Raw genomic sequence first — 21,421 nt, 5'->3', positions numbered from 1 at the left:
CACATTGTAATGTTTTCCTATGTAAATGAATGCTCTTACACTTGTAGAATTATCACATGCTTATGCAAACTGCTTCCCATTCCTATTCTGGCCACATGTTGGTGGCAAATTGTGGGTGTGGGTATGTTTCGTTGACATTGATCCCTCTAAACGACTCCTTCTTTGGTTATTCCCCCCCACCTCAGTGTGTATATCTGTCCTGTTATGATACTGTTCACTAGCCTTGAACAAATTTTGAATACATTTCTTTCTTATCCCTTCAGAAGAAAAAATAATGCTTCAAAATGGCACCATGTGCCAGTGCATATACCCAAAATAAAACGATCATAAGAAAAATATCAATGAACAGTGCAGTCACATGTTGTGTAAGAGTAAGACATTAGCACATGTTACTCTCAGGCAATAGGCATGTAAACCACCCATTATTAAGTTTAGGATGAAAACACTGCATGCTAACTTAGTACTTATTGGGAACTTATTGAGAAAATGAGGCAGAAATTAAAGGGGTTATCCAGGAACAGATATGGATGACCTATCCTCCACATAGACTCCTGGGACCCCGCCAATCAGCTCTTAGAAAAGGACAGGCGCTCAATAAGCGCCGCGGCTTCTTTCTAGGCGAGTGAAGTCACCATACGTCAGTCACTTGGCCTTGTTACAGCTTAGCCCTATTCAAGTCAATGGGTATGAGCTGAATTACCAAGCATAGCCGCTCTACAATGTATAGCACTGTGTTTGGTAGGCTGCTGGCAGGCTGCGGCACTCACCAGAGTTTTGTTGAACATCGCAGCTCCCTAAAACAGCTGATCCCCCCTACTGATGTGATAATGATGATCTGTCCTGAGGATATGTCAATAGCATTTCCCAGGATAACCCCTTTAAAAGCACAAATTAATATATTTAATAATTTTATGTTTATAGGCTATTGAGCTTAAAGAGGGCCTGTCACCTCTCCTGACATGTCTGGTTTAGAAGCTATGTGCATTCCCCATGTAATAATTCTGGAACATCTATTTTTATGACTTTATGCTGTGTCGTTCCTTTATTATTCCTTCTAGAAGTTATGAATGAATTGATAGAAGTTTGCAGTGAAGGTCCAGATGGGTGTTGCCAGTGGGGGCGGGGGTTTCCCTGCACAGTCCGCCACAGGCAGCACTGATTGGATAGTATGACACTGTGCAAGGACAAGACTTCAACTGGTAACACCATTCTGGATCTTTATTGCAAACGGCTATCAATTAATTCATTACTTATAGAAGGATTAATAAAGGAATGGTGCATAATAGAGTCATAAGAATAGATGCTCCAGAATTTTTATTACATGGGAATGCAAGTAGTTACTAAAATTTTCATGGACGTTCCCGTGGCAGGTACCAGGAGATCGTAGAGACTGGCAACTCGTGGGTTATATTGATAGGTTCCTTGTGGATCTTATTGTGTCTGCGTTTTGGTGAATGCCACACCCCTTGCTTCAGGTGTTGCTTGTTGGTAATCTACCTTTCCCATAAGTAGCCGCTTCTCACTCTTGGAGGTGCGGTTTATAGATTTTCTTTCTGTCTTCTAACTAGCTGGTCGGTTGTACTGTGTGGTGTTTCTGGAGTTGCCAGTCTTGTCTTTTGTTATTGTATTGTGTTTGTTATATTCCCTGTTGTTTGTATCTGGGCCTGAGACAGAGACTTCTATTCGTCCATCTGGGGAGGAATGAGTTGTCTCTGGTCCTAACCTCATTCCAGGGCCTTATAGGGATATAAGGGCCTAGGTATCCAGCTTATGAATATTCCTACCTTCAATGTCTATTCATATTGATAGGTAGTTAGGGCCCGGATTAGGGTTTTTTAGGAGGTTACCTGTTCCTTCCCTAGTTTCCAGGCCCAGTTACTGTTCCCCTTCTTTCCTGTGTTCAGTGCAGAGTTTTTCCCCCACACTGATCGTGACAAAAATAGATGTCCGGAGAGGTGACAGGTCTTCTTTAACACAGACCCATCATATTGTACATTCAGGCTGATCAGGAGGCAGGGATCCAACACCCCATACTCCTGCCAATCAGCCGTTCCTGAGTAGCCATGGCCCTGGAACTACAGTGGATGGAATTGCGTTGTTCCTGTGCCAGAGCCACTCAGGGACAGCTGATTGGTGGCAGTGTGGGGTGTCGGATCTATGCCGATCAGATATGTATGGCCTATCCAGAGGATAAAATTCTGGAAACCCCTTTAGTGATCGGGCAGGCAGTGGAAGGCCACCGTTCTGCTTTTGGAGAAGAACATCTACGGTAACTTGTTAACATCTGAGTTTATTAATTTAAAGAAAAATGTGATTTCTTGTTGCTTTCTCTGGATGGCTCTTTACGCCGCACTCGTGATTTTTACTGTAGGACACCTGATTCATGTGAGTGCACATTTTATGTGTGTAAATAGTTGAGCTGCTCCTGCCCTGCAAAGACGACCTGTGAAAAGACAGAAGTAATGGCGGTACATTAAAACCTGCGTCTGTGAGAGAATTCCTTTAGAGGAGAAGACAAATAAACGCTGGGCAGGAAGGAATCGCTTGTAGGATCCCACTCTGGTCTGGTGCCTTATATAAATAAATGCATTAGCTTGACTTGCACAGATGGCAGGTGAAGAATGCTTAGTAAGGTATAGGTTTGTTGTTGACTGCAATGGAAAGTACTGGCTAATGTATACACGTCTTCTAACCTAGCTTCTTCTGATGTATATGGTACTTGAATTGATGTGACTGGAGAAAAAGCCATGGGTTTAGTTAAAACTGTTCAGTTCTTGTATATAACATCACTTCCAAAGCTTGAAATAATTAGAGTACATGGGGAAATGTATTCCTTGTGTAAATGTATAATGTTTAGCAAGTTTTTGTTAGAGTAATCGTAATTGTTTTCCTTGGCAGTGCAAAAATGGGTGTCAATGGGTTGTAGATAGGATTGCTCTTTGTTATTTGAATCATTAGGTAAAGTTAAAGAGGACCTGCAACTCTCCTGACATACCGGTTTTACTTAATTCCCCATGTAATAATAATTCTGGAGCATATATTCTTAAGGCTCTAGAATGTTTATTTCCTTTATTATTTATGTTAGACGTTATGAATTGCTAGCAGTTTGCAGTGAAGATCCAGATAGGACCATCCAATCAGTGCCACCAGCGGCAGACTTCATACTAGTCAATACACACTGTAGTGTCCATACAGTACAGTAGACCAAATAGCAGTGCCAGTAATGACATCTGCACAGATTTACTTATCATTGTGCCTATACAACCTTGCCAAGCATATAGCGCTGCCCTGATTATTTTATCCTCCACCGCTGTCTCTTCTATTAACAAGAAGATTTGGGAAGAATATAAGCAGCTTCTGAAATGTACCCATCACTTCCTGTGCCCTTCTCAACACAGATAAGAACTGGAGAATTGTGGTGGGTAAGGGAGTTATGGTGAATCTCTTCTACAAGGGCAGATGTTTGGCATACCAGGACAGTGCCAGGAATGTGGGATTGACTTAACTGAATGCTGGAATCCTGTTAGCATAGGTTGAGGCAGGAAATTTAGACACGTTGGGGCCACCTTCCACACATTCCATTCTTTGATCATACATGTTTGTAGCGGAATAAACCAGATTTAAAGGGGTTGTCCCACAAAAAAAATTCTACAGTTTTCAAACTAGCACCTGGATCTGAATACTTTTGTAACCGCATGTAATTAAACATTTAGTACAGCCACTGAGTTATTCAATAGAATGTATCTGTATAGCACCACCTGCTGTTTTTTCTTTTCTTTTTTTTCTTCTTTGTCCTGCTCACTAAGATGGCCGCACATGCTCAGTCTCATCCCTCAACTGCCTCCTGAGCTGTGGGGAGAGCATGGACACGCCCCCTGAGCTGCAGCAGAAAAGACACTCCCCTTGAGCTGCAGCTTGATATAAATCTAGCAGAGCAATAAATGGGGAGATCTCTGGATCCAAGTGAGGTACAGGGCTGGTTCTAGCTTTGTTAGAAAGGCATTGTCATGTACTATATGAGGTCTGATTTTCATTTTTTATTTTAATCGTGGGGGGATAACCCCTTTAAGTATTAAAGTCAACAGATTGTATATAATTTAGTTTGATGTTTTAAGTTTTTTTTCCCAAGTGTTTACTACTGATGACCTATCTTCAGGATAGTTCATCAGTATCAGATCAGTGGGTGTCTGACTCCTGCTCCCCCACCAATCAGCTGTTAAAAGAGACCGAGGTGCTCCCTTCCGGCCTTTTGTTAGGCCAGTGACATCAAATTTGTCGGTCACATAGCCAAAGCACAGCTCAGTTCCATTCAAGTGAATGGGGCTGGGCTGCAACAATACCAACACTGCCACTATCTAATGGATGAGCTTAGTAAGCTGTGAGGAGTTCACAGCACTCACTGCAGTGCTCCGGCCTCTAAACACAGCTGATTAATGGGGGTGTAGGGAGTTGGACCTCCACCGATCAGATAATGATTCCCTTTAGTGAGAATAGGTCATCAGAATTAAACACTCGGAAACCCATACTAAAAAGTCATACTAATTGTTTTGTGTGATATCCTAAAGAAGGAGCAACTCTTGACTAGTAAATATTAGTTTGTGTATGAAACCGAATTTCATCTTGCTGCCTAGGCTTTTGGCAAGCATTACCTATCAACAGTATACATTCAGTGCAAGAAGCAGATAAACTGATTACTTAATAGAATCACAATAAGACTGGACGTTGCTAATTATATGTGTAATTTTGTCCTTGGATTGTAAACTAAAGGCGCATTTGGAAGGGCTGACTCATAGGGCAGTTTGCGGGAACTAACCGTTAATTCCCAATAATAATGCAGCAATCCTCTCCTCTGTATGGGAGATGTGCTCACTGCTGTGATCATTCCTCCTACAGAGAATCATTGCCTCTGTGCAGCAGATGCCGGTTTACATAGGATGAAATGCTGTCTACAAACAATGATTTCACCTGATGAATGGGAATCTGCGCATTCATCAGGGGATCGGTGGCACATTTGCAAAGAGTAAATTATCTTTCATTCATACAGACATTTGTTCCCAATAATCTACCTGTGAAAAAGGGCCTTTACTGCAATATTAGTCCTTCTCTTCAAATAAGTGCATGTGCTGCCAGGATTTTTTGTTCCTTTTCCGACACATTGAAAGAACTGAAAATAGGAGCTGGAAAAAAGATGTATGTGGAGACATACATCTTAGGAATTACACATTGTATAAAGTGCTCCATCCTTGAGCCTTTTTCATTACCTCGTCACAGATGTATACTAGCCTGGGGCGCTCCAGTAATTTATTATTTATCGGTTATATTTGTACTTTTACATCCTACCATTATACTGATACTGTTAGTCCCCTGATGAACCTTTAATTATCTATAAGGGGAAACGCGTTGGGATATTGTTTTTTGTGTCAGAAAGTGATAGGGCTGTATACGGACAGGTTAGCCCAGGTACGTGGACAGAGTGCATCTACCTTCAAGGTGCATCTCTGGGCTGAGCAGTGTTGATAAGGGCATGAGTAGGGACAGATATAGTATACCTTGTTTTTCTGCCCCAATTGTATCCTATGGCCCTGATTTTCTCTGCTAACCATCCATTGTATTGACAGCTTTTGTGTATGGGACATCACATTTTGTGTCAGAAAGTGATAGGGCTGTATACGGACAGGTTTGCCCAGGTACATGGACAGAGTGCATCTCCCTTCAAGGTGCATCTCTGGGCTGAGAAGTATTGATAAGGGCAAAAATAGGAACAGACAGAGTATATCCTGATTCTCTGGCCCAATTGTATCCGATTGTCTGAATTCTCCTTGCTAACCGTCCATTGTAGTGACAGCTTTTTGTACTATTTGTATCATGGTCCAGTCTGGACTGTACCTATTATTATGTTTTATATTTTAATTGTATGTAGATTAAAAGTTAAGTTTTAGGAAGTTGCCCTCAGTGATACAAATATATAATGTTTCTTTTAATTTTTATTCTTCAGGCAAAATCTTGTTTCGGCGAAGTCACATTCGTGATGTTGCAGTTCGGCGCCTGATTCCTATCGATGAGTATTGTAAGGTGAGTAACCCCTCCATTTTCAAATTAAAATGCTTCATTCACCGTGAGTGATGAATAGCATGCTTATTATATGGATGCCAAATATGTATATTTTATGCACTGATGCCAGATATGTGTGTTTTTATTTTTATTACACTTGGTTTGTACAATAAAAGCATATTTCATGTAAAGAAAATAGTTTTTTATGTGTCTCCATTTTTTGTGTCAAGGAACTTGTATGGGTGCTTTTTTTATGGCATATATTTTAATAGGACAATTTTTGTGTAGCTATAAATTATAGATTTATGTAAGTTTTTTAAGGTGGGGGCAGCACCTCCACTCTGTTTTTGTAGTTTTTACATCATTTACTGTATGGTTAAAATAATGAGTAGCTTTATTTTATGCATAATTGCTCTGATTGCTGAGCAACTGCTTTGGTAAACTTAATATTCCAAAACATTATTGTCTGCCACTAGTAAACTGACAGGCAATCTGTTAGGCCTTGCCTTTGACCTTTGTCTTTGTTAGGTCCCTGGCTGCCATGTCAACCTAGTGGTGCCCTGTAATCACATCTGCTGGCTACCAGTTAGTGACAGAGGGTGTCTCCTTCCTCTGTTAATGGAGTTGTCTGGTTTTCTTATATTAATGAACTGTCCTCAAGGTAGGTCATTATTATAAGATTGGCAGAGCACTGTGGCCCTTAGATCATCAATATCAGAAAACCAGACAACCCTTTTAAACCACCTAGATAATGTGGTTGCCATTGACCACAGCATTTTACAGGTAAGCTTCTTGGTTCAGAGATATATCTGTTCCTAACAAATATACAGACACAAGTTCCAACACACCAGCACCAGATAAAAGTTGATATCCTGCATGAGGTCCACTTTGATCCAGTTCTTCACCAAATACTGAAAACTATAATCCAGCAGATAAAAAAACCTCAACTCCTTTATTTATCAACTGGTAAAATTCACCAAGCATTTCTCACGCGTTTCGGGAGGAAATCCCATATGAATAAGAGAGGGGTTTCCTCTTGAAACGCCTAAGTGGTTATGTTTTTTTACAGATATTTTTGTTGGATTTTAATGGTTACTAAATAAAGAATTTCAGTTTCTTATCTGCTGGATTATCTATTCCTAGCTGTTACAGCAGGAGCCTGGTTATAAGTCACCTCAGGCTACCGCTTTGCTTGCTTGAAAACAGATCCTGTTCCTGTGCGTACATGTGTGCTTTTTTTAAGAACTACCTCCTGCTGAAGGAGTAAATATTCATATAATGTCAAGACTTTCTTTAGGAGTACATTTTATTTTAAAATGCACTGTAGAGAAGATATACTATGTAAAAAGATACAATAGAACCCGAATATAGTTTAGTGGTCTATAACAGTTTTAAAGAGGTTATCCAACCCCTAGAATGCCTGCCCTTCTGCCCGGTCCCCTCACAGTGAGTCTACTTTCCTTGCTTCCCGGCTCCCACGTTGCTTCTGACGCTCGCACTACCGCTGCTGCATCTCCCCATGGGTGACGCTAGGGAGGCTTGTCCCCATTGCGGCCTGCTATTGGCTGCTTCCCCCATCACCGGATGTTTTCATCCGCGCGAAGGGGAGATGTAGCAGCGGCCGTGCGGGAGTCAGAAGCGACGCGGGAGCTGGGGAGCAAGGTAAGTAGAATCAGTGTGAGGGGCCTGGGCAGTAGGGGAGGCATTTTAGGGGTTGGATAACCCCTTTAAAGGCTATGAGTACCTTTGCACTGATTTGTTTCTATTCTGAAAAGCAAAATGAAGCCTCTTTCTAAATAGCCTTCATTAGTATCATTTTGCTTTTGTAGAATTCCTTCACATAGCTGGCTGTCCTTCTATTTCTTTCATAGCATACCTCTCCTGTATGTGTCAGTTCTTTCCTCCTCCTTTCTCTCAGTGGAAGACATAACAGCAGGGAAGGGAATGAGTTTGTACATGGCATATCAGAGTGTGGAGAGGGGGGAAAGCATCCAAGTCTTCAGGGTGGGCGGATCGCACAGGCCATAGATGAGGCGGAAAGCAGAGAGTGTATCATATAGACTGTGTATCAGTGTACAGAGAGCAGAGAATTTAAGGAAGACTGCAGGGGGTTGTGGAATCACACACTGCTGAGCATTGTTGTCTGTCCCCACAAATGAGAGGAGATGCCTCAGTCATGAGCTGTAAGGAGGGGAAATCCGTACAGGGATAAAGCTGTGATTCTATGAAAGCAAGTAAAGGCAGCAGCATCCTGGACACACATGTATTACTGAGAAAAGTCTGAATTTAGGAGTAGGTTTCAAACTAAATATCTGGGGGTCAGAAAATAAATGAGGGATAGAGGCTACAACCTTTTTGTGCAACTTTTTAACTCCTGGTTACCGCAAACATATGTAAAAATCATATTTTTCCATGTCAAAGATATCCATAACATTTAAACCTAATCATGTTATGCATACCTTCTTATCCAGGATAACAAAGGATGCTTTGCATTAGGGACCAGTCTGCCAAGATACATATTATTAAGCATTTTGTTCTGTTCTCATTCTTCTCTGGCATGTAGTCTTATATATTTTCTTTACTAGAATACGTGTGTGTCATGAATTGCAATGTAAGGGGTTATTAATTATAAATCTGTCTACATTCACTCTAAGCAGTCTTTTTTTGCCACATACAGTGCAAAGGCCAGCATATTATCTATTGAATAAAAACATCTCTCCATAGTGATCAATGAGGAGCTGCTGTGCAGCGGCTATGTAAAATGCTGGCATGGGGTTGTGAATGTTGGCTGCGGTAGTTGAAGCAAAGGCCATGTCTGTTTGACCACTTTAACTGCTGTTCCAGGCTGGTTTCTTGCTACAGATGTTGTCTTCAGCCAACAGTGGTTACAATTTCGCTGAGTTTAAAATATGCAGGCAAGAAAAAAATTACTTGTTTGTAACAATACAAATGTGTTTTCTGGCATTTTGTTTTACTTTTAAAAAGAAACAGCAATATAAGTGCAAGCAGTTTTTTTGCCACATGCTGTGTTTGCCATGTTTTTGTGGTGGTTTTATTTCTGGCATTTATTGCGCATAGCAGGACATTTATCAATGTATTTAGGCCACAATAGCAGCGATAAAAAGTTGCAGATTGTAGTGCACACCTTATTTGCATGATAATTTGCAAATTTTAAAGCTTCTCAACTCTTTTCTGAAGTGTTGAGAAAAGGGGCAGGGCTTAACGGGAGGCGATGGAGCATCGCACGCCCTGCCATATTTACTATAACTTTCGCCAGCTGGAGTCTACAGTAGGCTTTGTTTTCTGGCGCGCGGCAGGGCAGAGATGCACCTAATAAGAGGCATCTGCCTCTTAATAAATTTCACCCCAGGCATCTCACCCCAGTGCAGGCAGATCAAGAGTGGTGTATGGATAGGTCAGTCTTGATAAACGTCCCTCAGTGTGTCTTACCACTAGCATGGCATTTTTTCCCTATAGAGAAGGTAATGTGAAAATGCCTGAAAAAACACCAAGAGCTAAAGCATGTGGCTTTTCTAAAACGAAGCCAGAACGACAAAAAAAAAAAAAAACTACCTGTAATAAAAAAAATAAAAAATGCCAGGAGCAGAAAAACACTTGCGTCCTGTGTTTCATACTTCCTATAGAACTTCAGCTAACATCTGGAGCTGGCAGTTTTACCACAAAAGCTGCTACAAAAGTGCAAAAATGCTGAAAAATGACACAAAAAAAAATCTACGTGTAAGTACCCTAATGCTACCCGCACATGGGAGTGGGCTTCAAAACAGGATTAGGGCTCATGCACACGACAGTATGGCCTCTTTCACACGGACGTCATATTTTTGGTCCGGATAAGAGGCGGGTGCGTTGCGGGAAAATGCACGATTTTTCCGCGCGAGTGCAAAACATTGTAATGCTTTTTGCACGCGCGTGAGAAAAATCGGCATGTTTGGTACCCAAACCCGAACTTCTTCACAGAAGCTTGGGTTTGGGATCGGGGTTGTGCAGATTGTATTATTTTCCCTTATAACATGGTTATAAGGGAAAATAACAGCATTCTGAATACAGAATGCATAGTACAATAGTGCTGGAGGGGTTAAAAAAAAATAATAATAATTTAACTCACCTTAATCCACTTGCTCGCGCAGCCCGGCATCTCTTCTCTTCTTCTTCTTCTTTGCTGATTGCAGGAAAAGGACCTGTGACGTCACCACAGGTCCTTTTCCTGCAATCAGAAGAGAAGCCGGGCTGCGCGAGCAAGTGGATTAAGGTGAGTTAAATTATTATTATTTTTTTTTTTAACCCCTCCAGCACTATTGTACTATGCATTCTGTATTCAGAATGCTATTATTTTCCCTTATAACCATGTTATAAGGGAAAATAATAAAATGATTGGGTCCCCATCCTGATCGTCTCCTAGCAACCGTGCGTGAAAATCGCACCACATCTGCACTTTCTTGTGGATGCTTGCGATTTTCACGCAGCCCCATTCACTTCTATGGGGCCTGCGTTGCGTGGAAATCGCACAATATAGAGCATGCTGTGATTTTCACGCAACGCAGAAGTGATGCGTGGAAATCACCGCTCATGTGCACAGCCCCATAGAAATGAATGGGTCGGGATTCAGTGCGGGTGCAATGCATTCAGCTCACGCATTGCACCCGCGCGGAATACTCGCCCATGTGAAAGGGGCCTATGGCTTTTTCAATGTTTTGCAGTCTGTTTTTAACGAATGGAGCCAAGCACCGTGATTTGCGGACAAGAATAGGACATGTTCTATCTTTTCACGGTAGGGAAATACTGAAACGGAATGCACACGGAGACACTTCAGTTTTTTTTGCTGAATCATTGAAATGAATGGTTCAGTATATGTACTGCATACTGAACTCAAAAAAAGGCCAGTATACTGAATGCAAAATACTGTCGTGTGCATGAGCCTTTACTGTGTGGTTTCTCTGCATTTCCCCACCAAAATCCACGTGTGTTTCTTGCAGATTTTGTTGAGGGTTTTGATGCATTGCAAAGGGTGAAATCCACAGAAACAATTTGGATACGGCAGATTTCAAAATCCGAACTGAAGATCAATTTCCGCACAAAAAATATACTAAGAGCGTACATGGTATTTATCAAATCTCATTCACTTTTCTGGTGGCTGAATTACACTGTGGCTTTTTCGCATGAAAAACGGTGCTGAAAAACTGTGCCTTATCCACGCTGTGTGCAGGTAGCCTACGTTATCTTGTGAGTAATAATTGCTGGGAATGATTTGCGGGGTCCCATATGTTGGTTTGTGAGGCAGATTCTTTATATACGCCGTTATTAATCAATTATTGTCAAGTTTTAGAAATGACTAATTCTAAGGACTCATGCACACGAACGTATATTCTTTCCGTGTCCATTCCGTTTTTTTGCAGACTGTATATGGAGCCATTCATTTCAATGGGTCCGCAAAAAAAAACACGAAAGTTACTCCTTGTGCATTTTGTTTCTGTATGTCCGTATTTCCGTTCTGCAAAAAAATAGAACATGTCCTATTATTGTACGGACAAGGATAGTGTTGTTCTATTAGGGGCCAGCTGTTCCGCAAAATACGGAATGCATACGGATGTCATCTGTATTTTTTGTGGATCTGTTTTTTGCGGACCTCAAAATACATACGGTCGTGTGCATGAGGCCTAAGAAGAGTCAGAGACGTGCATTATACTGTTGCACAGCTCATGATAGATGTATTGTTCTAATACACTTTTATAACATAAAACTAATCTATGAGTGGTTTCCCTCATTGCAAACAATGGGTATAAACTGCAGCATTGGAAGTATTAAAGAATTCCCAGTCATAGTTTTCCATGGACGAGCATTTATAAGGCCTCATGCACACGGCCGTGGTCTGTATTGTGGCCAGCAAACTGCGGGTCCGCAATATGCGGGCACCGGCCTTGTGTTCCCTGCATCACTTAAATGGGTCCGTAATCCGAAGCTGTGGTGCGTAACGGAGGCACGGAAGCACTACAGTGTGCTTACGTGGCGTTTCTGTTTGTGCCTTCGCACCGCAAAAAAATAGAATTTGTTTTATTTTTTAACTGTGTGGACAGATCACGGACCCATTCAAGTTGAATGGGTCTGGATCCGTCGCGGCGGCTGCACGGATGGGGCCTGTGCATTGGGGACCGCAAATTGCGGTCCCCAATGCACGAAACGGCTGCACAACGGCCGTATGCTTGAGGCCTTAGAACGTTTTCTTAGGTTTGGTACAAACACACAACCTCGTGTTCGTCATGTCTTGTGTATGTTCTCTTACATTTTTACTGTTTTATCTCATATTTTTCATATATCTTTTTTATACTGATTTTAGATGCTTTATATTGACTTTAGATCCTTTTATAGATGTTCATAAGTTTAAATAGGGTATAGAAAAAGAGAAAGAAGGGTATATATCAGAAAAGAACAGAGCTACTCCAAAACCCTTTATTCTAGTTATTAATAATTATATTCTAGCAGCAGTAAAGGAAAAAACGCATTGATGGAACAGAAACCGCATCATTATCGCAATCAGCGTTTCTTTTTTTCTTTTTATTTGGAAGTAAGAGACTAATGAAATATACTCACAATATATCCACATGATATCTATATGATATAAAGAGACAGAATGAGTCTAAATAATCGTATTTGAACATTAGTTACTTTGCAATCAGATTGTTCTTTGGATCACAATCCAGGCCGGGATTCTGTTGCAGCCATTGGTATGATCCAGGTCAGGATTTGGCTATAACTGGATCCAATTAGGAAATAAGGTATAAAAAAAGGTGTTGCGATATGTGGCAGGTTACCACTGAGGAAGAAGTCAGTCACCTATAGGACTTCGAAACGCGTCTGAGAGGAATCTGGACTTTGCAACACCATTGTCTCTGCGTACGCTGAAGATCGCTTACTTATCTGCCGCCTGCCGATTAGGAAACTGATCCGTCCCCTCGTAAACGACTGCTCCAAAGAACACTTGGAGTCTGGCGAATCTACTCTCACGTGACTGGAGCAAGCCAGGATTGAAGCACGAGGGACGCTGAAGCGGCGGAGTTCAGAGGAGCAAGCCGCACACTGACTTGGAGGTAAGAGAATAATATAGCTCCAAACAGGTGGGACGCCATCTAGAGCTTAATTCCCCCACTGTTAAGCATCTGTGAACTATACCTTACACAGAGATGATAATGGCAACATGACTTTTTGAAACATATGGTGCGGCTATATCCTATACTTACCATTCAAATTGACTACCTGAACTTAATCCTATGTGAAGCTGATTGATCTATGGAGATGCAATAGTATGCAATATTTGCAACCCGGTATACCTGAGTTAATCATGGTGGCTACTATTTAGTCCTATTTTAAACTATATATTCCTAATTACGGCATTTTAGTGGTGTTATAATATATTATATTATTTTATTTTATTGTATGTTTTTATGGATGAAATTTATGTTTTTTATTACTTACTGTTATGATATATGAATTAATAATAAATCAATAATTGTTGAAGCCGACTCTTCAGATATATGAGTGCCATATCACAAGCTGCTATTATTTAATCATTTTCTGGTGTTTGGAACTAACACCTTTAAGATATTGAGCACCTTCCCATCCTACCTGTAGGTAGAGCCACCTCATTTAATTACTTTTTAATTTTTGGTACAAACACAGCTTTTAATTACATCCATTTTTTATCACGTCTGTGGATGGCAATAGTTTTCTGCGTCTGTATTTGTGCTCTAATTTACTTAGTGAAATCTGCTTAGTTATCTCTGCCTCACGTTCATAGAGAGCCTCAGGGACCAGAGAGATAAATCTTTCCAGGAGAACATGAAGTGTCGTTTTGGTGCTGAAATGAAAGCTGTTCCATTGAGGAAGACTTAAAAAAAAAGTTTTATAAATTACCCAAAAAATGGCTGTCAAGTAAGAAACTAGTTTTAATGAAAAATTAAAGTAACTAAGATAAAAAAAATAGGATATTTCTGGAGGATTTTTCCGTTTCTGTGACCTGGCCCTGCTTCGAACTTTGCATCCATACATTTCCGTGTTTTTTTCCTACCAATAATGATATATTTTCTCTCCACCAATACATCTTGGTATGTCTATTCCATCCTCCGGAGCTAAAATGGACATATTTGTTGCATTAGACTTCAAGGCTGTCCTTCTAGTCAGCGCTTGTATAAGATGAAGATAGGATATTATTTTAGCTTAGTTCTCAGAAGGGGTCCAGGATATGTGATATTCCATAACCCTACACATTTCCTTTCCAGTCAGTGTTTTTTCTAGAGAGACGCATATGCGTTCTATAATGGAGTGACTCAGTGCCTGACCAGTTACACTATATTATTATTGGAATTGCGAGGGAGAGATGTCTGTATGAGGTAATAGAAGATTGTGCATTAGTAATTTTGTAATATTGCACCTGGCTCTGAGATGAGAGGAAAGAAGACTTCTGAAACCCATGTATTTGACTTCAAATTAAATATTTATGGGAATACAGATTATGATCTGCACACATTCTACATATTAGGGGGGTTACTCTACCCAAAGCACTATAGTTACTAGTGCCACATGCAGAGGTATAGCTTGCTCGTTTCTCCTGGCCAGTTTATAAAAACCATGTTATAAGGGAAAATAATAAAGATTGGGTCCCCATCCCGATTGTCACCAGCAACCATGCGTGAAAATCGTACCGCATGCGCACTTGCGATTTTCACGCAGCCCCATTCACTTCTTTGGAGCCTGCGTTGCGTGAAAAACGCACAATATAGAGCATGCTGCGATTTTCACGCAACGCACAAGTGATGCATGAAAATCACCGCTCATGTGCACAGCCCCATTGGAGGGAATTTGCAGATGCTTGCGATTTTCACGCAGCCCCATTCACTTCTATGGGGCCTGCATTGCGTGAAAAACGCACAATATAGAGCATGCTGCAATTTTCACGCAACGCACAAGTGATGCGTGAAAATCACCGCTCATGTGCACAGCCCCATTGGAATGAATGGGTCCGGATTCAGTGCGGGTGCAATGTGTTCACCTCACGCATTGCACCCGCGCGGAATTCTCGCCCGTGTGAAAGGGGCCTTAGGGTGGTGTCACACACAGCTTTTTGTGGCTGTTTTTGTTGCAGTTTTCGGTGCCAAAGCCAGAAGCTGATCCAGCAGGAAGAAGTATAGGTCCTTCCTTTTATATTTAGTGTTCTTTGCCAACCCACTCATGACCTTGGCTTAAAAGACCACATCAAAAAGTTCCACAAAAAAGCCATGTGTGACACTGCCCTAACGGTGAATTAACATGGGACGTTATTTTGTGAAGTGCTTGGCTTTGCAGTTTTTCGTTTCAATAGTTTTTATTTCCATTTTCAATATACAAATAGGTACAGAATCCGGGGGTTACCCAAAGCTTTTACATTGTTTAAGACATATTACAAACAGTGCTTCGGGGAAACATAGAAGCACAAAATCAACAAAGGAAACACAATTTACATAAAACTATTGCCTGATAAATAGCTGTGTTACAAATCAAAGAGGTGCCTGCCTACGCCAGCTCTAGAACAGATTCCAAAATGGAGGACTACCTAGCATCCCACGTCCACGTTATAACCTATCCAGTTTTACTTAGTGGGACAGAGTAAGTGACGGGGAGGAGCATAAGGGGGACCACGCCCAGGAGGCCCAGTGTGACTGAAATTTGGTAAAACCACCTATCCGCAACGAGATAATCTTCTCATATGTATATGTAATATTAAGAGTGGTGATTAAGTCACTAAGAGGTGGTACATCTGGAGTTTTCCATCTCCTCAGCAACACCAATTTTGCTGTGATACAAAATATACAAAGAAACTGCCTGTAATAGGATGGCAGGAGATCGACTCCTACGAATAACAATACCAGTTGTGGATTCCAATTAATCTTAATGGGGAGTGTTCGGGTCACGACATGCTGACCAGTAACTTTGTATAATAGGACATTGCCATAACACATGGTATAAAGTTCCCCTGCAACCGCACCCTCTCCAACAACAGTTAGAGACCGATGCATACATACGCGCCAACCTGTCAGGGGTATAATACCATCTGAGAACCGTCCTCAGCGCCGACTCGACATGCGATATACACGTCAAATGTTTGTGTATCATGCTGATAGCGCGTGTCCATTCTGCGTCTGAAAACGGTTGACCCAGATCTGTCTCCCAAGCCATCATTGGATGGGAGCGCTTAAGCTGGGACGGGTGTAAGATTGCATTGTACAAAGGCTTTAGTCCCTTTGAATTACCTGTGATATACACTCTCACTAGCCTATCCATTTTAACCCCTGTGGGGCGTAGACCCTGGATTAGGTGCCGGATCTGGAGGTATTTATAAAAGTCCCTCGCTGAGAGAGAGAATTTTTCACACAGAGAGTGAAACGGTTGCAGTGTTCCTTGCTCCATTAGGTCCCCTACACAGTGAGTGGAGTTCGATCGCCAGGATGACAGGTCAGAATGAAGCAAAAGAGACTGGATCAGTGAGAAGGGGATAGATGCAAGAGTGGGGGGTTCATCTGCGTCCGCCAACGCATGGTAGTTAGACCAAGCAGCAAGACCTTGTGGCAGAGGGACGTTCCAAAAAGTAAGGTGCAGTAACTGATAAGGAGTATCCATTGGTTAAATCTTCCTCTAAATATACCCATGGTATGTCCAAAGATGGCCCAACTCCTCCACATAGAAACCAACGTCGCTATATAGTATAGTTTCAGATCCGGCAAGGCTAAGCCGCCCTTAAGTCGCTCTCCGGTAATGATAGCGCGGGCAATCCTCGGGCGCTTATTTCCCCAGGTGTACTTAGAGAGTAAAGCATGCGCTCTGGAAAAGAACCTTTCCGGAAGGCATATGGGCAGGGTGCGATATAAGTAAAAAAAACTTTGGGAGGGTGAACATTTTAAATGAGGCTATCCTGCCAAGCCATGAGGCGTCGTATTTAGCTCATTCCTCAAGTTCCTTTTATAAAGGTGAGACATGGATGCGGTCATATTTGTGCCTAGGTATTTGATACTGCGAGGCTGCCAGTCGAACAGCCGATCCCTCTGAAGGCTCGCCACCACATTCTCTTGGATATTAACCGGTAGTGCTTGTGTTTTAGCAGAGTTCAGATGGTAATACGAAAGTTCCCCATAGCAGGAGATTTGGGCCATCACCGCCGCTAACGATTGTTCCCGGTTTGTAAGAGATAGAAATACGTTGTCTGTGTATAAAGAGATTGTATGCGACCGCCCTCCGATCACTACCCCAGAAATAGCTGTGTCCTGTCTAATCGCTTGAGCCAATGGTTCCATAGCTATAATAAATATAAGGGGCGACAGGGGGCAACCTTGCCTAGTTCCATTCGTAAGGGCAAACGAGTCCGACAGGGCACCATTAACAAAAGTCCTAGCAGTGGGATTGCTGTATAAAGCCCCAATAGCAGTAAGAATAGGACCGTTAAATCCCAACCTCCGGAGCACCGAGAAGGCGAACGACCAGCAGAGCCTGTCAAACGCCTTCTCTGCGTCCAAGGCCAAAGCCAGCATGGGAGTCCCGCAGGCCTTCACGTGATGTAACACCCCCAACAGACGTCTAGTACTGAAATAAGTCTGCCGAGACGGGACAAAGCCAGCCTGATCTACATGTATTATAGAGGGGAGGATTTTTGCCACTCTAATAGCTAATAATTTAGCGTAGATTTTCACATCCTGATTTAGGAGGGAAATGGGCCTGAAGTTATGGGGTCTGACAGGAGGTTTTCCGGGCTTAGGGAGCGTGATAAGGGCTTGCAGATTCTCGGATGGTAAGTCCTCAGAATCCATAGCTGCCTGACAAAAGTTTTTCAGGTACGGGCTTAACAAGGTCTTAAAATGTTTCTAATAATGATTCGCAAATCCATCCAGTCCAGGGGCCTTGTCGCTGGGAAGAGACACAATCCTACCTCTACTTCCCCTGTTGAAATGGAAGAGTTGAGAGTCTGAAGTTGGGTACTATTTAACTTAGGTAGATGTAGGGAGTTCAGATAGAAGTCAACCATGTCTCCAAGTTCTGTCAGGGTAGGATGGGAATTTTTTAAATTATAGAGGTCATAATAGTACGCTTGGAAACCATTTGCTATATCTAGAGGGGAATAAAGCTTCTTCTGAGAGGTAGGATATATAAGGTGTGGAATGCGGCTTTTAATGTGACGGGCTTTAAATTTAGCGGCTAAAAGCTTTCCAGCTTTATTATCCTGGGAATAATACCTAGCTTTGGATTTCCGCAACATTTTTTCGTAAGAAAAAAGCATATAGCTTCTTAAATCCTGTCTAAGACGTCTAAGTTCCTCTGCCAGTGAGGGATTGGGGTTCTTTTTATTCCTGGACTCTGCGTGTTGTATCTGAGACAAAAGGGATGAAATTTCCGCCTCCATCCATTTCCTACGTATCGCACCGTGCTGAATGAATGACCCTCGAATGCAAGCTTTATGTGCATTCCATAAAACAACCAGGTCCGTATGGCAAGATTCATTAAATTTGAAAACGTCCCTTACGTCCGATTCAATACGTGCTCCGTATTGTGGATTAGCTAACAGTGCAGGACTGCTCCTCCATAAGTACACCTGAGGAGAGTTGACGGTTTCCGAAATCACCAAGGTTATGGCGGCATGGTCTGACCATTTTATCGTTTCTAGTGAGGAGTCTCTAGCGTGAGGGAGAAGCGTCCTGTCTACAAGAAACATCTAGATTCTAGAATACATATTATGTACTCCAGAATGAAAAGTATAGTCTCTAGCAGATGCATGATGGATGCGCCATATATCATAGAGCTCCTCCTTCCAGAAAGTAGAGGCCAGGGAATGACCATTTCTCAATGATGTGGATGACGTTTCTATTGATGGATCAGCTGTCAGGTTAAAATCTCCACAAATTACTACTTTCCCTTGCTGTTTCTTGCGGACTAGCTTCATTAATTTTCTAAAAAAGGGTAGTTTGCCTTGGTTAGGGGCATATAGGGACACAATCGTGAAGATTTCAGTATTCAAAGTGCAAATTAGTATGAGAAATCGACCCTGAGGGACAGCATAGTCATCAATATGAGAAAAGGCCACCAAGTTTTTAATAGCAAGCATGACCCCCCTGGATTTGGATTGGAAATGAGACTGGTAAATATGCGGGTAATGCACACTTCGCAATCGAAAGCCATCTCGCTGCAGCAAGTGCGTCTCCTGCACACTTAGCACATAGCAGTTCAATCCCTTAGCCTCTCTCCACAAATATGTCCTACGCATTGGGCTGTTCAATCAGTTAGCATTTAAGCTAGCAAATGTTATCAACATAGTATATCAGAATAAAAAGCATTCTATAACCAGCTTTTAGAATTGTAAGAGTACGATATGGAACGCCCCCAAGCGAGGGGGTCCATATCTCCAAGGCATAGGCAACATAAGAATGTATAGGCAATAAATAAACATCAACACACATAGCCTCCCAAAAAAAAAAAAGTGAGAGGAAATAAAACATTAACTCACAGTAACAGAAACAGAACGTTCCGGGCCCGTTAGGGCACGTTCTGATAGAATAGTAGGGCAAAAGTCTTGTCTGTAACCTAAAAGCAAAACATATTAAGGAAAATACCCATCAGAACATACGACACGTGAAAGTGGGGTAAACCCACTAAAAGCTATAGGATTCAGCGCACTCTTGACCAGTCCTTGGGAACTTTGGCTGGAGCAGAGCTGTGGTCATCTGATAGGAATGTTCCATCCTTTCAAAAGTGTGCGACCCTCCTCCAAGGTTTACGCCACGTGGAATTCTCCCTTGTTGTGAATCAGCAAACGAACCGGGAATCCCCAGCGGTAAGGCACTTGGGCTTTGTGCAGAGCGGATGTGATCGGTGATAGGAGTCTCCTCATACGTAAAGTGGGTGCCGACAGATCCACAAAATAGAAGAGCTTTATGGAACGGAGCAGGCAGGCCTCCATTTTTCCTGGCAGCGGACATTAATTGTTCTTTGATCTTGAAAAAGTGGATCCTTGCGATTACATCTCGCGGCACCGACTCATCCAGATGTCGCGGGCGGGGCACCCTGTGTGCTCGGTCAATCTCTAGATTGCGGTTAGAACAATTCGGAAGAGTAGCTTTAAGAAGAGACCGAACAAACTCGGGGATGTCCTTAGGTGGAACAGATTTAGGAATCCCTCTAAGCTTAATATTATTACGTCGGCTCTGGTCTTCAAGATCGGCCAATTTAGCTTTAATATTTGTCACTTTTTCCTCTAACTCATTATAGGCATCAATGGAGAGTTATGCGAAGCAGCAAAGTCTCTGAATTTATTTTCCAAATGGTCAGTTCTGGCACCTAAGTTGTCAATATCAGAACGCAGTGGTGCTGGACTTTAGATCCAGTAACATAGAATGCCTCTGTACAAGCAGCATGTTCCGCATGGCCGTGTCTGTTAGGGCCGTGTCAGAAACTTGAAATAGTAAAAGAGGCGACTTTCCATCTTCTGCTGAGGTATTTGCAAATTCCCCTGCAGAACTTTTGCATGGCACGTTTCCCCTCCAGGCCTCAGAAGCCTGCTGCTTATTGAATGGCGCAGGGCTTTGTAATAACAGAGATGGGGCCCCCGGAGACCCTTCCTGGGTGGAATATAATGCAGCCTGTGGAGTGTCTTCCGACACCCGCCGGGTGTTTAAGGGCTCGGCGTCGTCTGCTGGTAATGAGAAGGCCGCAGAGTGTGCAGGCGAGGAAGGATGGGAGGCAGGGGTGCCACTCACCGGGTCCTGGGTGTCGGTCTGAGCCAAGGATCGCGCTGCTTCTGCCGTCTGGGGAGAGCAATCTTTCCGGTCTGCTTCTCTCAGCAGCACAGGGTCAGAGTAGGATCGGTGAAGATCGGGTGCCAGAGGGCTCCGTGGGTGGTCTGGAGATGTGTCGCGCTGAGGTGAGGAAGGAGCTGTACCTCCGGCACCATCTTGTGAATCCCCGGCCTCTCTGTTAAAATAGAATTTTGTAAGTTTCAGGTGCTTGACCACCCGTTTCTTGGGCCCAGTCATCACTTGAAAGCGTTCTCCCGTGCAGTTCGCGGTGGTGGGAGTGTGCTGTGCTGTGTATGAGTCGCTTTTTTAGCGGTGTCTGTGCAGGAGCGCCGGCACTATGCGGCCATCAGCTTCGACAGCCAGACCACGCCCCCCGGCTTTGCAGTTTTTACTGGTAAAACACATTGAGGCCCCCTTCACACACATTTGTTTGGTTTGGTGTTTTGTTTTTTACATTAAAAAAAGCCATAAAAACCACAGATTTCTCTTCATAAATGTCTGAATTGTGTTTTTTTTTCAGGCATGTTTTTTCCGTTATAGAGAAGGGGATG

The 21,421-nt window shown here is 42.5% G+C and overlaps 1 protein-coding gene across 1 annotated transcript in view; it reads left to right on the top strand.

Moving 5' to 3' along the window:
• The window catches only part of SH3PXD2B (SH3 and PX domains 2B), a 171,296-nt gene that overhangs the window by 77,950 nt on the left and 71,925 nt on the right, over positions 1–21,421 (top strand). Inside the window, exon 4 of the mRNA XM_040406366.1 lies at positions 5,996–6,072. Within this exon, the coding sequence (XP_040262300.1) occupies positions 5,996–6,072 (77 nt within the window). The remainder of the gene's footprint in view (positions 1–5,995; positions 6,073–21,421) is intronic.

Source organism: Bufo bufo, chromosome 1 (genome assembly GCF_905171765.1).
Source record: "Bufo bufo chromosome 1, aBufBuf1.1, whole genome shotgun sequence".
Lineage (NCBI taxonomy): Eukaryota > Metazoa > Chordata > Amphibia > Anura > Bufonidae > Bufo > Bufo bufo.
Note: the sequence above shows the minus strand (reverse complement) of the source record. Positions and strands in the feature narration are given on the sequence as shown.